Source organism: Eptatretus burgeri, chromosome 14 (assembly GCF_056783735.1).
Source record: "Eptatretus burgeri isolate ZD-2024b chromosome 14, Ebu_testis_v1, whole genome shotgun sequence".
Lineage (NCBI taxonomy): Eukaryota > Metazoa > Chordata > Myxini > Myxiniformes > Myxinidae > Eptatretus > Eptatretus burgeri.
The window spans coordinates 13,793,062-13,809,063 of record NC_140974.1 but is presented as its reverse complement, the minus strand read 5'-3'; the positions used below and the strand labels follow the sequence as shown (position 1 = coordinate 13,809,063).

Below are 16,002 nucleotides of genomic sequence, written 5' to 3'. Positions count from 1 at the left end.
ATCAGTACATATGCCCCACATCTGGGGTGTGAGATGGAGTATAAAGAAGATTTCTGGAGTGAGTTAGATGAAGTGGTGGAGAGTGTATCCAAGGATGAAAGAGTGGTGATTGGAGCAGATTTCAATGGACATGTTGGCGAAGGGAATAAAGAGGATGAGGAGGTGATGGAGAGGTACGGTCTCAACAAGAGAAATGTGGAAGGGCAAATGGTGGTAGAGTTTGCAAAAAGAATGGAAATGGCAGTGGTAAATACGTATTTCAAGAAGAAGAAGGAACACAGGGTGACATACAAGAGTGGAGGAAAGTGCACACAGGTGGATTACATCTTACGTAGGAGATGCAACCTGAAAGAGATTCGTGACTGTAAGGTTGTGGCAGGGGAGAGTGTAGCTCGACAGCATCGATTGGTAGTCTGTAGGATGACTTTCGAGGTGAGGTTGAGGAAGAGAGTGAGGGCTGAACCAAGGACCAGGTGGTGGAAGCTGAAGGAGGAAGACTGTTGCGTGAAATTTAGGGAGGAGGTGAGACAGGCGTTGGATGGTGGTAAAGATGGGTGGGATGATTGGGCAACGACAGCAGAAGTTGTGAGGGAGATAGCTAGGAAGGTACTTGGTGTGACATCTGGACAGATGAAGGAAGATAAGGAGACTTGGTGGTGGAATGAGGAAGTACAGGAAAGTAGAAGGAAGAAGAGGTTGGCGAAAAAGAAGTGGGATAGTCAGAGAGATGAAGAAAGTAGGCAGGAGTACAAGGAGTGGCGGCGAAAGGCAAAAAGAGAGGTGGCAAAGGCCAAGGAAAAGGCATATGACGAGCTGTATGAGAAGTTGGATACAAAAGAAGGGGAAAAGGATTTATACCGATTGGCAAGACAGAGGGACCGAGCTGGGAAGGATGTGCTGCAGGTTAGGGTGATAAAGGACGCAAATGGGAATGTGCTGACGAGCGAGGAGAGTGTGCTGAGAAGGTGGATGGAGTACTTTGAGGAGCTGATGAATGAAGAAAATGAGAGAGAGAGAAGGTTGGAAGAGGTGGAGATAGTGAATCAGGAAGTGGGGTGGATCAGTAAGGATGAAGTGAGGACTGCTATGAAGAAGATGAAAAGTGGAAAGTCGGTTGGCCCAGATGGTATACCAGTGGAGGCATGGAAGTGCTTAGGAGAGATGGCAGTGGGGTTGTTAACCAGATTGTTTAATAAAGTCTTGGAAAGTGAGAGGATGCCGGAGGAGTGGAGATTAAGTGTACTGGTTCCGATTTTCAAGAATAAGGGTGATGTGCAGAGCTGTGGAAATTACAGAGGGATAAAGTTGTTAAGCCACACCATGAAGTTGTGGGAAAGAGTAGTGGAAGCTCGGTTGAGAGGAGAGGTGATGATCTGTGAGCAGCAATATGGGTTTATGCCAGGAAAGAGCACCACTGATGCAATGTTTGCTTTGAGAATGTTGATGGAGAAGTATAGGGAAGGCCAGAAGGAGTTACATTGTGTGTTTGTGGATTTAGAGAAAGCTTATGATCGGGAGCCAAGAGAGGAGTTGTGGTATTGTATGAGGAAGTCGGGAGTGGTGGAGAAGTATGTGAGGATCGTGCAGGATATGTATGAGGACAGTGTGACAGCGCTGAGGTGTGCAGTAGGAATGACGGACCGGTTTTAGGTAAAAGTGGGATTGCACCAAGGATCGACTCTGAGCCCTTTCCTGTTTGCAATGGTGATGGACAGGTTGACGGACGAGATCAGACTGGAGTCTCCATGGACTATGATGTTCTCGGATGACATCATGATCTGTTGGGAGAGTCGGGAGCAGGCTGAGGCGAGCCTCGAGAGGTGGAGGTACGCACTGGAGAGAAGGGGAATGATAGTCAGTAGGAGTAAGATGGAGTACATGTGCGTAAATGAGAGGGAGGGTGGTGGTATGGTGCGGTTGCAAGGAGTTGAGGTGGAGAAGGTGGATGGGTTTAAATACTTGGGATCAACTGTCCAAAGTAACGGAGAGTGTGGTAGAGAAGTGAAAAAGAGAGTGCAGGCAGGATGGAGTGGGTGGAGAAGAGTTGCAGGAGTGATTTGTGACAGAAGGGTAGCTGCAAGAGTGAAGGGGAAGTATATCAGACGGTAGTGAGACCAGCTATGTTGTCTGCTTTGGAGGCGGTGGCACTAACAATAAGACAGGAAGCGGAGTTGGAGGTGGCAGAGTTAAAGATGCTGCGATTCTCGTTGGGAGTGACGAGGATGGATAGGATACGAAACAAAATGAGTATATTAGAGGGACAGCGCAGGTAGGACGGTTTGGAGACAAAGTGAGAGAGGCGAGATTGAGATGGTTTGGACATGTGCACAGGAGGGAAACGGAGTATATCGGGAGAAGGATGTTGAAGATGGAGCCGCCAGGCAGGAGGAGAAGAGGAAGGCCAAAGAAGAGGTTCATGGATGCGGTGAGGGCGGACATGCGGGTGGTTGGAGTGTCAATGGAAGATGTGGAGGATAGAGCGAAATGGAGACGGTTTATCCGCTGTGGCGACCCCTAACGGGAGCAAGCCAAAAGAGGAAAAAGAAGACATACATATATACAGTGGGGAGAACAAGTGTTTGATACACTGCCGATTTTGCAGGTTTTCCCACTTACAAAGCACGTAGAGGTCTGTAATTTTTATCATAGGTACACTTCAACTGTGAAAGACGGAATCTAAAACAAAAATCCTGAAAATCACATTGTATGATGTTAAAATAATTAATTTGCATTTTATTGCATGAAATAAGTATTTGATACATCAGAAAAACAGAACATAATAGTTGGTACAGAAACCTTTGTTTGCAATTACAGAGGTCAGACGTTTCCTGTAGTTCTTAACCAGGTTTGCACAGACTGCAGCAGGGATTTTGGCCCACTCCTCCATCCAGATCTTCTCCAGATCCTTCAGGTTTCAGGGCTGTCGCTGGGCAACACAGACTTTCAGCTCCCTCCAAAGATTTTCTGTTGGGTTCAGGTCTGGAGACTGGCTGGGCCACTCCAAGACCTTGAGATGCTTCTTACGAAGCCACTCCTTAGTTGCCCTGGTTGTGTGTTTCGGGTCGTTGTCATGCTGGAAGACCCAGCCACGCCCCATCTTCAATGCTCTTGTTGAGGGAAGGAGGTTGTTGGCCAAGATCTCACGATACATGGCCCCATCCATCCTCCCCTCAACACGGTGCAGTCGTCCTGTCCCCTTTGCGGAAAAGCATCCCCAAAGAATGATGTTTCCACCTCCATGCTTCACGGTTGGGATGGTGTTCTTGGAGTTGTACTCATCCTTCTTCTTCCTCCAAACACGGCGAGTGGAGTTTGAACCAAAAAGCTCTATTTTGGTCTCATCAGACCACATGACCTTCTCCCATTCCTCCTCTGGATCATCCAGATGGTCATTGGCAAACTTCAGACGGGCCTGGACATGCGCTGGCTTGAGCAGAGGGACCTTGCGTGCGCTGCAGGATTTTAATCCATGACGGCGTAGTGTGTTACTTATTGTTTTCTTTGATACTGTGGTCCCAGCTCTCTTCAGGTCATTGACCAGGTCCTGCCGTGTAGTTCTGGGCTGATCCCTCACTTTTCTCATGATCATTGAGGCTCCACGAGGTGAGATCTTGCATGGAGCCCCAGACCGAGGGAGATTGACTGTTATCTTGAACTTCTTCCATTTTCTAATAATTGCGTCAACAGTTGTTGCCTTCTCACCAAGCTGCTTGCCTATTGTCCGGTTGTCCATCCCAGCGTTGTGCATGTCTACAATTTTGTCCCTGATGTCCTTAGACAGCTCTCTGGTCTTGCCCATTGTGGAGAGGTTGGAGTCTGATTGATTGAGTGTGGACAGCTGTCTTTTATGCAGATAACGAGTTCAAACAGGTGCAGTTAATACAGGAAATGAGTGGAGAATGGGAGGACTTCTTAAAGACAAAACTAACAGGTCTGTGAGAGCCAGAATTCTTACTGGTTGGGAGGTGATCAAATACTTATTTCATGCAATAAAATGCAAATTAGTTATTTTAAAATCATACAATGTGATTTTCAGGATTTTTGTTTTAGATTCCGTCTTTCACAGTTGAAGTGTACCTATGATAAAAATTACAGACCTCTACGTGCTTTGTAAGTGGGAAAACCTGCAAAATCGGCAGTGTATCAAATACTTGTTCTCCCCACTGTATATATATATATATATATATATATATATATATATATATATATATATATATATATATATATATATGTATACATTACATATACATATATATATATATATATATATATATATATATATATATATATATATATATATATATATGTATACATTACATATACATATATATATATTGTTGTGGTTACCAAATTCGCAAACCACCATTCAGGTCCCTTAGGTGAGGTATCTCGGTAAGTGCATGTGTAGTTAGGCCCAAACCCGTTGTCTAGTGGGAATACATGTCATTTATGCAAGCTGCGACTCTTCAGGATAGCCGTTTTTATTTTACTATCTTTATTTTGGACCAACCGCCATGATTACCACCACAACCACAACATCAACCACCAACCACAACGCCGCTTCACCACAACCGCCACGACCTTCCCGTCACACCTCGCAACCGTAGCATCGCCACCGTTCTTGCCCCGCTGTGGGTACCGGTGTTGGACTCGTGCAGAGCGCGCGTCGAACAGCGTGTACAAAATCACGGATTTTGTGCTTCAAAAACGGATCAAAAACGACACACGCCCACTTTTTGCCGTCCAATCGGTGAGCGAGGGGCGATTTGGCCCCGCCTCCAGGACGATCGATATATGCAAATTTGTGGATCAAAAAGCCTTCACGCCCACTTTTTCTCGGGCCAATGGGGAGCGAGGTGAAAGGTCAAAGGGAGGGGGTCAAAGGCGAAGCTACGGGGGATAAAAGGACCGTGTTCGTCAGTCAGAGGCGAAGAGGTGGAGAGTCGGAGAGTCCAGAGTTGGAGAGTCCAAAGAAGAGTCCAGAAGTGGAGAGTCGGAGAGTCCAGAAGTGGAGAGTCGGAGAGTCCAGAGGCGGAGAGTAGGAGAGTCGGAAGCAGAGGGTCAAGACTTCGCGGGCGGTGGAGCTGCTCGTCGTGTGCGTTGGAGTCGGAACGGAGGGGACGAGCTGTGGAAAGGCGGCGACACCAGACGAGGGGGTGCTCGCGTCGTGCAGGAAGCTGCACCCGAGGGAGGCCGACAGCGCGACCTGGCCGAGGTGGAGATGCTCGTCGCACATAATAAAGATCCTCTATACCCCGAGCATCAGCAACCCCCTCCTGTTTCCCCCCGCGCTGAGATAGTGCGACCAAGGGGGCCCCTTTCCCACCCCCTACCAGACACCCTCCGCGAGGCCCGCGGGGTTGGGGCGCCATCGCCGCTCCGCGTCTCATCACCAGACGGGTAGGCGCGACCCGGTCTCGGCCTCAGGCCCGCCTCATTCTTGGGGGTATTCTTTTCCTTGGTTTTGGGTATGTGTTGTCGGCGCCGTCTGTGAGGTAGAATTGTATAAGTGTTGCCGTGTGCTCGGTAGTCGGTATTAGCTCTGCATTGTGTTTTCGCTTTTACATTTGCTTTTTGTGTAAATTGAATTGTGTCTTTTCTGTGTGCTTTTGGTGGAATTGAATGTGTGCTTCCCGTGTGCCGCGAATAAATGTGCTTTATTGTTGAACTGTTTCCCGCTTCGCTTTGTCATTTCTCCCATTGAATCCCCATCTTGCTTCACGTAAAGGGTTGGTAGTGGGCTGAATACGCCCGATAATTAATCGAACCGTCGAGGTCGACGATAACACCGCTCGGTTATTCTGATAGTACGGAACGGGTCGCTTAAGTGGCCCGTGTCCGAAGTCGACCTGCGGCGAGGTGCGATCGCCCGGTCTACCCTCCGCGTGGGTACTTAGGTAGGTCGAATTTGGCGAGCAACCCTATCCCACGCGGGGGCTGATTGGCTCGATCGCGGTGAGACCGAAAGGTCCACCCGTGACTGGTTCCCGGCGTTAGTCCGAGAGGGTCACGACTGGATTGTCCGTCCGGTGGGCGACGTGCCGCGATTTGAGTTACGTGGCCGTCGGCACGCCGGCGGGCGCGAATCTGCAACAATATATTACATATACATACATATCTATATGTGTACATTACATATACATACATATATATATATGTATACATTACATATACATACATACATATATATATATATATATATATATGTATACATTACATATACATACATACATATATAAATTACATATACATACATATCTATATGTGTACATTACATATACATATATATATATATATATATATATATATGTATACATTACATATACATACATACATATATATATACATACATACATATATATATATATATATATATATATATGTATACATTACATATACATACATACATATATATATATATATATATATATATATATATATATAAATTACATATACATACATATATATGTATATATATATATATATATATATATATATATATATATATATATATATATATATATATGCATACATTACATATACATACATATACATGTTTGTGTCTGGACATATGTATATGTATGTTTTTTGTAATGTATGTATGTATATATGTATATATATATATATATATATATATATATATATATATATATATATATATATATATATGTGTGTGTGCAGTCATCCCTCGCCATGTCGCGGTTCACCTTTCGCGGTCTCACTGTATCGCGGATTTTTAACTCTTATATATCTAATTTTATATCGCGGATTTTGTGGTATAAATGTATTTTTATATATTTATTATTTTAATTATTTTTATGGTAAAATAAGCATTTTCTTGCCTAAAAAATTAAAAAACGTAAAAAAAAAAAATTTAAACTTATTACAAAAAATAAAAGTGTACGTAGTGTACAGTAGAAGAGTAGACAAAGAGTCGTGCGTATGGGAAACGCAGATGCGTCCGCTTCCACTTGCGCCTGTGAGATCGTTCACGTGAGATCGTCCACGGCACGCTATTGGCTGATGGATGGGAGGCGACCAACCAGAGCATGGTGTTCTGCATCCTGGGTTCTGATTGGCTCAGCGACCGTAGCATCATTCTTTGCATCTCCCGCGCAGAGCATGCATTCAGCATCTCAACAATGGGACCCCCACATGCTTTGTTCGTTGCAGTTTGCAAATACCATCGAGGGGGGCATGACGGTTTATAAAAACCTTCTTGCACAGAAGAAGAAACAGCACCAGCAACTCCCCATAACCATGTTCCTCACTCGCAAGAAGAGACAAGTTACGCCTACATCTTCAGCCTAAACTGAAATTCCAACCGAGGGCGAAGATACGACACCACCTGACGAAGCGCCTGATGTAGTGGCGCCTTCAGAAGAGCTGTAATGCTCGTTCTGGCTGTGCAGTACGGTCATCACCTTCATCGTCATCAGTACTGCACAGCTAATTCATCTTCATCATCTTCATCACGCCAGTTGTAGTATCTTCAATGGCGAGTACCCATTATAATTTTATATCTTGTTAAAATTACGAATGTTTAAGAGTGTAAGAAGTGTTTATAAGAGTATGGGAAAGGTTAATAAGAGTGTGGGGAGGATCATAAAGCTTTAAAGTATCTATATATTAATACTGAAGGACCAATTTTGTGTTCCTCCTCGCGGTCGCGTCACGTTTTTCTCGGTACTGTGACCTGGACTGAAAGAAACTTCGTACCTGTAAGAGTGCATCGCACATAGTGGCAATAGTCAACCTTCAACTCTGAAGCAGAATAAACACTTCGTTTTACATGGCGACGTGTGACATCACCGCTGAGAGGCGTAAGGACGTCATGACATCATCGGTCATTCGCTGACGTCATTACGTCTGTCGTCGACAGACCGTCACCGCTGAGAGGTGTAATTCCACTCCTCGAAAATAGCGTCTGCAATGTAAAACCCTCTTCTGCACTTGCTGACGACCTCAGAATGTGAATTTGACACAAAAAATGTCACAAGAAACATTGTATCTATATATTAATACTGAAGGACCAATTTTGTGCTCCTCCTCGCGTTCATGTCACGTTTTTCTCGGTACTGTGACCTGAGAAGTTTTGACACGGTGTTTGTACGTCAAAGTAGACACGTGCATAAATCAGGGGACTTCTTCACAAGGAGTAGTGTACACCAAAAATGTCGTGTACAAGGACGTTTTGTAGGCTTCATTAGGCAAGGCCATGGAGTACATCGACTGGGATCCGGCTCTTAAAAGAGCCGCCACTGGTTGTCATATTGGGCTCATGGAACGGAATCCGTCTGTGACGGGGTTTCGGCTAGTATATAAATAATAAAATAAACATATGGTCCCTACTTCGTGGATTTTCACTTATTTCGAGAGGGGGGGTTTGGAACGTAACCCCCGCGACAAATGGGGGATTACTGTATTTGTATATATATATATAACAGCATGTGATGAGGCAAAAAAATAAAAGTGGAGTGTAGCTGTTTAAGCTGTATACATTAGTGGCATATCAGACATGCATTTCTGAACAAATTGATTTGACATCAAACCCAGCAAAAGTTCACCTCCTGCCAACCCCAAACATATGAACTGGCTCTTTTGGCACAAGTAATGCTGGGATCGTGAGAGTGAATAGGTGGAGGGAGGTGGCTGAGAGACAAGGAACCCAAAAAAATAGCATGCGGTTTAATTTTCTCAATCGTTCCAGATGCCAGGTGCCTAACGTTACGTGTTCCACTTTTCCATGAGAGGGAAAGAGAACGTGCCACTACGCACCCGTTGTGTCTACATCCTGCCCAGGAAGGGGCCGTAGTGGGGTACTTATTCCGCCCCCTGGCGATCTGTCTTGGCACTGCACACCGTGAAACCCAGGGCAGCAGCGCCATTGCAGCTTGCTCACTTTCTTGTACCCAATTCGATAGCAGGGGCGATGAGTCAACCGGTATCTGGGGAGATGGGGAAAATTTGACCCATCCTCAATATCCTTGAGATGATTAAACAATGCATTGACTCTCGGGAAATTCACAACAAAGTACACCATCATATTTCCAAAAGTTATTGCACAAAGAACAGCATTTTGGACATTTAATTTCTCTTTTCAGCTCCATCATCCTTTTCCTTTCTTAACAGCGATTTGAGGCTCTTGGTTGAGTTTGCACATACTGTATGTCATATGTGAGACGAGGAATTATTAATTTCTCTTCTGTAGGTGATGTGTGACGACTTATACCCTCCTTATCCACACCCCCATTATCACCCCACTTTTCTCTGGTCTCCACGGCTTACATGAGCGGACACAGCCTCCATGCACAAGGACTGTGCTGTGCTGTCACGTGGGTCACTGTGCCGTTTAACACCACGCATGTGACGGTCTGGCTCACCACGGATGCACACCAGTTCCTGTAACGATTGCACCAGTTCTCAGTTTTATTCAGGAGTTACCTGTTCCATGAAGATACGTACTCTATTTGACCATGAGGAAGCATCAGAATGACACTTGATGATATTTTAATCATACATCAATTATAACTAGTAATTGAATAGGTCACCATGAATACACCTAAATTTGCACAAATGAGTAAAATTCATCATCCCTGTCATGCATATGTGAACCATGTCAAGTTAGTTGTACCCGAATCTGAAGACCGACTTCCAAAGTGTGTATCAATGAAACTTTCAGATACCAAACGTTCTGATGGTGACAATTTGCATTAAACGACCCAGTCAGTGATTACAATGTGCTGATGGTTCAGGGCGTCCATTAAGTCCTTGTTCAACTTTGATATTCTGCAACTTTTGATGTACATCTGATAGGTACAAACTCTAATTGGTGCAATGAAAGCATAATTACCTCCGCCATGGAAGGTGGGTGGAGGTTATTTTCACCCCTGTCTGTTTGTCTGTGAGCAGGATATCTCAAAACATTGTCGATGAATTCGAACAAAGTTTGTTGGACAGATTTGGTGTGTCATAACGACAAATTGATAAGATTTTGGTGAAGATCCGAATCCGTATCTTGGATATGAGATTATATTTTAAAAAAAATTTGAAGTGATTCTTCACCATTGAGAAATGGGCCAAAAACGATATATAGCCTGATATTTCAAAAAAGTTGTGGACAGGTTATGACAAAACTTGGTGGATGAGATGGGTATGTGACAATACCAAGTCGATTCGATTTTGGTTCAGGTTTCGATGCAGATCTAGCCTGTCAGTGGGATCCTAAACGTAAACTGTTCACCCTGGCGGAGATATACGCGCTCCATCGACTGCATCGACTCCATCGACTCCATCTGGTTCATAAAGTTTTAACTAAACACAATTCAATTTTTTAGGCTTCAACACAACTACAATTTTCGTAATTTCTTAAGTTGCTGTAAATAATTATCTCCATGCTTATTTTTTTAACTGGAGGATATTGTAGTCCGTCCGTCACGCTATCTCCAAACTTGGTAGTTATGATCACCACATGGCAAGAATGTGCGAGAGCTGTCATTTCTGGCCCCGCCCCCTCAGACTCTGGGGCAGGGCCAAAAGGTCAAATCCCAAAAATTGTAATTACAGGTACATTGTTAAACATTTTTTCATGAAACTTTGTACATTCAGTCAACATTGGGGAGGGACGCATGAAATATGTAATGATGTTTTTTTGGGGGTTTTGACCCCCGATTCACGCCCCAAGGGATGGCCGAAAAACAGAAGATTATTTCAACTCAAAATTTGATATTGGGTCATTCGTGGTGGAACTTTATTCTCTCTTTCAAATTTGCTTAATGTTGGAAGCGTGGGGATTTGCGATGGCGCACCATTGACTTTGCTCTAGTTTCATGGATTACATTTGTGATCACAGCCTTAAAGTTTATCCGAAGAATGCGGTTTTGAAGAGTAAACAACAGTTTTAAATCACCACATAAAATGTAGTCCAAAGGGGACAAGTCAAACAAACTAGATAGCCAAGCAATTGGTCAAAGTCTACTTGTCCAGGAAGACAACATTCAAGAACGTGTCGTTCATGTGAAGCATCGTGGCAGGGAGCCCATAGTTTTTCTGGTGCAGGTGATATGTGAAATATTTAATCATCGTAGTTTGGGAACCAAATGCGGTAATTGTGGTGGTTGACTTTACCATTGTTGTCGAAGTTTCTTTGTCAGAAAATGTCAGCTAATCAAGAAACCAAGGGGAATTGTGGATATAACAACAGCAATAACAACAACATTAACAAAACTTGATGAATCATGCTTCATATGTCATTTACAGTTTGTTCCTATCACGTCTACATCAAAAGTTATAAAAGTTCAAAGTTGCATTTAAGGACTTTATGGACACCCTGTACTTCATCGAAACAATGGTGAGCGAGCATTTCTCCGAAAGAATGGCATTCAACCTCATGACCCCATAGTTGCTATCCACAGAACCACAACCTCTCAGTCATACTCACCGCAACCTGATGAAATGGAGAAACTATGATGGACTCGCGCTGGAGACGAGGAAGCATTAATTTGGCTGCTATGTTTGCCCACAATGGCCTACTCTTTCCAAATGGATTATTGACCATGACGTTGTTAATGGATGCAATGGCTGGCTTCATGTCCCCTTCCAAAGGACGGCGTACTCTCTGATGCAACACTCTGCATGTCGAGCAACGCGATAGCTTGTCGTCGGTTATAATTTGGTAAAAAATTTTTTAAATCGAACCATGCAGAGGGTATAACCATGCTCTCCTCTTTGGGGAATTTAATGACTGCTGTTCCAGCCCGAAATCCATCAATTCAACGTACTTGTTTCTGGATCCACTCCACGGTGGAGTGCTTTGTCGAAATGCAGGCGCAGAACCCCAGGTGAACAAGGGGGCTCCGTGGGGGGTTCCTTGCAGGATCCTGTGCGGTACGCCGTACCAGCTCTTTGCGAAAACATCGGAGACCCAGAGAGCGACCAAAATCAATGACGACTGCCGCATGTTGTCCCTTCGTGGTGCCAAAAAGTCAACAAAATACGCACTGTGGCGCTTCACTCCAACGGGCTCTTCGGTCCTTCAAGGTAATGCCATGTCTATACGCCACACTGCTGATGGACTAACGGACGCCCGATGCGCACTGCGCACCTGATGGACTAACGGACGCCCGATGCGCACTGCGCACCTGATGGAGACCGAAGCTCAAACCTCGTTCAGCTCCAATCGTTTCTTTGCTTTCTCACTCCTTGCACTCTTCTCTCCCTCCAACCCGTCTAAACTCGGAGCACCCTTCCCCCCCGCCGCCCCCCCACCTCCCCCATTCACTTTCCTTGCCGCCAATTCACGCCCATTGCGTCACGATGCATGGGGAGACTCCTTGCACGTTGCCTCCCCCCTCCTCCTCCTCCTTCTCCTCTTTTTAACAAAACACTTTAACAATATATTGCCACTTACTGAGATCAAATGTGCCTATTATGATGAGACGCATGATTTCCTTCAACTATTGCTCCCCATTGGGTGCAGATATTGATGTTTCCTTTTTGTTACCACTATGACCCCCACCCTCCCCCCGCACCACCACCTCCCCATTGGAGGAATTCAAACTCAAGGCACATAGCATCCCGTCTTTCTTCGCATCTCCACCTCCACGATAAACTACCCCCACCCCCCAATCACTTTTCACCACATCTACTGTCGGACATGGGACCTGCTCCGCATCGCCTTTTCTCTCCTGTACATTAGGATCCGCAGAAGTGCATGGCAGGTGTTAGCAATTATGGGCTATTTCGCCCCCAACTGTGAATCCTCCCTCTCTTTCTCTGCCCCACCCTGATCTCTTGAGCCCTAAAATTGCGGATTATCCCACCTTAAATAACTGCTCATCTTCCTCGTGCCTTAATCCAGCCACCAAAGTCCCATTCTCCTGCAAAATAAAAAAAACCACTTTCTTTTACCCACGTCATGCCAAGAAGGTGTTCAAAATGTTCTCAGAACAAAGATACTCACAGTCTGGAAATCATCAACTTTTAATTCTTCAATATGTAGGATCATGTGAAATTCGCAAATTTTACGTGCTCTTTCTTGGATTATTAATTGTACCTTTTGTGTTTTTACACCCCACATCATATACCAGAGCAGTTTTTCTTCACTTGACGTTTTGTACCCTTCTGATGAAACTCAGAGTGACCATGAAACTCTGTGAGTGGTTTGTCCATACATTATGCTCAAAATATCTCGGGGACATCTTCGGAAGGACATTCTGTACGTACCAGAGAGAGGGTTCAGCGCAGGGCGACTACATTGATTCCAGGCCTACCTAGACTTAGCTATCGGAGGAGTGGCTAAAAAAGGTAGGACTTTATACATGAGAAAGGTGTGGTTAACAGGGGTTATGATAGAGATGTTTCAGGTAATGAATAAGATAAGAGTACAGAAGAAAAAGTCAGACGGTATGAAGGTAGGGGTCTTTCAATCAGAGAGTAGTTAATGCATGGAATGGTCTCCCTCGAAAGATTGTGGCAGCAGAAACAGTAGATAAGTTTAAAATGGAATTAGATAGGTACCTGGACGGATTGGAGATAGAGGGGTGCAGGGATATTGGTAGGACTCGTCGGTTACCTGAGTATGGATGGGTGATTGTGTATATATCTGTGCTGAGTGTGATGTCTGTGAGAGGGTATCCTCAAGGGATAGTGCTTGGTCAATATTGTATAGGCTGGCACCCTCTTCCCCTCCCCCCGCCCCCTACATGGAATAAAGGACTAAATGGAAGAAAAAACTATTTTCCATTTTTATTCCAGCACCCTAGTGATGTCCCTGAGCCTGCACATTTTTCTCATCCCCATTTCTTCACCCAACCCCCCCCTGCCCCCCCCAAATTAAATTATATTCCAAGTTTTGACAGATTTATCGGGCATTGGTGTTGCGCAGGCATGACGGGCCAAACGGCCTCCTATGTCAAATTTTCTTGTGATTCCTTGTGACATACAAGGACGAAAAATGCATTTGTATTTGTAGGGGCAAGGGTTAATTGCGTACACCAGAGGAGGTTCAAATCTAAGCTTACTGGGGTTTAGGGAGGGATTGTCTTTGGATTGACCTCCCTTCAAGTTACAATTTAAATCAAGGGATTATTTCCTCCACAAGAATCTGGCTCAGGAATTCAAACCATCTTGATCGGTGGTGAGATCCCGAGAAAAATGTGGAGCAAACAAAGCTCTCTCATCGATGACCTGGCTGGCAACCCATCATCGACGGGACTCCACTCTTTGGGGGAGTAATGAAATAAAAACATAGGGGCAATACCTACTGCTGGGCAGTCACCTGGTAGTGGCTCAATAAGATAACCAGGGAACCACTGGTAGACATGGATGACCACAAATTATGTAACTAAGAAGAACGTAAATACACATTTTGGGGGAAACTCCCTTTAGAACCCTGTCTTTCTCGTCTCATGAACAAACTTTAGTACATCACTAAGGTTGTGGTCAAGTGTCATCAAAATTGAGTGTGTAGTTTCAGGGAAGAAAGCAAATACATATTTTGGGGTGCAACCCCTCCCCCCCCACTCCCTGTACACCCCCTTAGACCCTGACATTTTAACGTTGTGAACAAACTTTAGTACATCACGGTTGATGAAGGTGTTAGTGAAGTTTTATCAAATTGTGTGTGTGGTTTTGGACAAGAAAGTAAATACCTCTTTTTGGGGGCAACCTGTAGACCCCCTTAGACCCCGACTTTTTTTAATGGTGTGAACAAGCTTTGGTACATCACGGGTGATAAAGGTTGTGGTCGTTTCATCAGAATTATTTGTGTTGTTTCTGAGAAAAAGGAAATACCTCTTTAGGGGGGGCAACCCACCCCATCCCCGAAAACTCCTTACGTAAACCCCACCAGGGCCTGATTTTATTTTTTATATTTTTTTTGATGCCATGAACAAACTTTGGTACATACACGGTGATGAACTTTGTGGTAAAGTTTCATCGAAGTCATATGTGTAGTTTCAGAGAAGAAGTTGTAAGTACTTGTGGGCGAACGGACTGACGGACAGACGACGCGCCATCCCATAAACTCCCCAGAACTACGTTCTGGGTGAGCTAAAACAAAACAAAACAAAACAAAGAAACCAATGATATTTATATCCTGGAATATCAGGATATTACTCGACATTCATAACAACAACCTACCACAGAAACGCAAAACGCTCATCAACAGTAACTCAGTCAACATTGCTGCTCTATAAAAGACTAGACTGGCAAAGACAGGTTCAATCCATGGGGCCAACTACACATGAATCTGATATGGAAAAAAACAAGCTCAAATGAGCCAAGATCCTCGTCCTCTTTGTGATGACGTCATAAAAACGAATATGACGTCATTGTGATGTATCAGATTTGCGATAAATTATCTGTGCTAATGCCCTGTTCGATTCCCACAAATAAAATTCGAACAGCTTGCCTAGTTTCGGAGATAATGGTATAGGCGATTTCCATTAGCGGCGATATTATGACGTCAACTTTTTTTTCTCGGAAGAATTTCCAAAATCGGAGATGGTTACTGCCTGCGCGTGGGCTTTCTGCATATACGTGGCAAGTTTCAGGAAGTTTCGATGAAAACTGTAGATTGTGAAACAAAAAAGTCCACAAGAAGAAGATGAAGAACAACAACGTGAGTAAGACTTGGCGATCCTCCACGAGGATCTCAAAAAAGAGGAACACAAGGAAACAGGAGTTAGATTTGCCATTTCCAACACCTTTTGTGAAAAAACTCGCTTAGTTCCCAAAAGCATTTTTTGATTGATTGATGATGCTCCAGCCACCCATTGACAAAAACACTTATACCACCTCTGCTGAGCAGTGAGGAAGCCAAACAACAATTCTATGAAGACCTTAATCACCTTCACAGCACCATGGACAAACATATTCTGTTGGAGGATTTAAATGCGCGTTAGAGATCATCATGTGGACTGGAACAGTGTGCAAACTATTCAGTTCTTGATCAAGTGTATGGTCCGAAACATGCTCCATCATGTTCGGTTTTGATATTTG

General features: G+C 44.3%; 1 protein-coding gene across 2 annotated transcripts in view; it reads right to left on the bottom strand.

The window, feature by feature from the left end:
• The window catches only part of LOC147012686 (EMILIN-3-like), a 32,014-nt gene extending 19,788 nt beyond the window's left edge, over positions 1 to 12,226 (bottom strand). The window contains exons 1-4 of one of the 2 annotated variants that reach the window (XM_085853773.1): positions 12,141 to 12,226; positions 11,781 to 12,103; positions 9,289 to 9,402; positions 8,779 to 8,948 (exon numbers count right to left, since the gene is read on the bottom strand). In XM_085853773.1, the coding sequence (XP_085709899.1) occupies positions 8,779 to 8,948; positions 9,289 to 9,402; positions 11,781 to 11,959 (463 nt within the window). In that variant the 5' untranslated portion in view covers positions 11,960 to 12,103; positions 12,141 to 12,226. Of the gene's footprint in view, positions 1 to 8,778; positions 8,949 to 9,288; positions 9,403 to 11,780 lie in introns of both variants that reach the window. The other variant, XM_085853774.1, reaches the window with a different exon arrangement.
• Between the last annotated feature and the right edge of the window lie 3,776 nt (positions 12,227 to 16,002).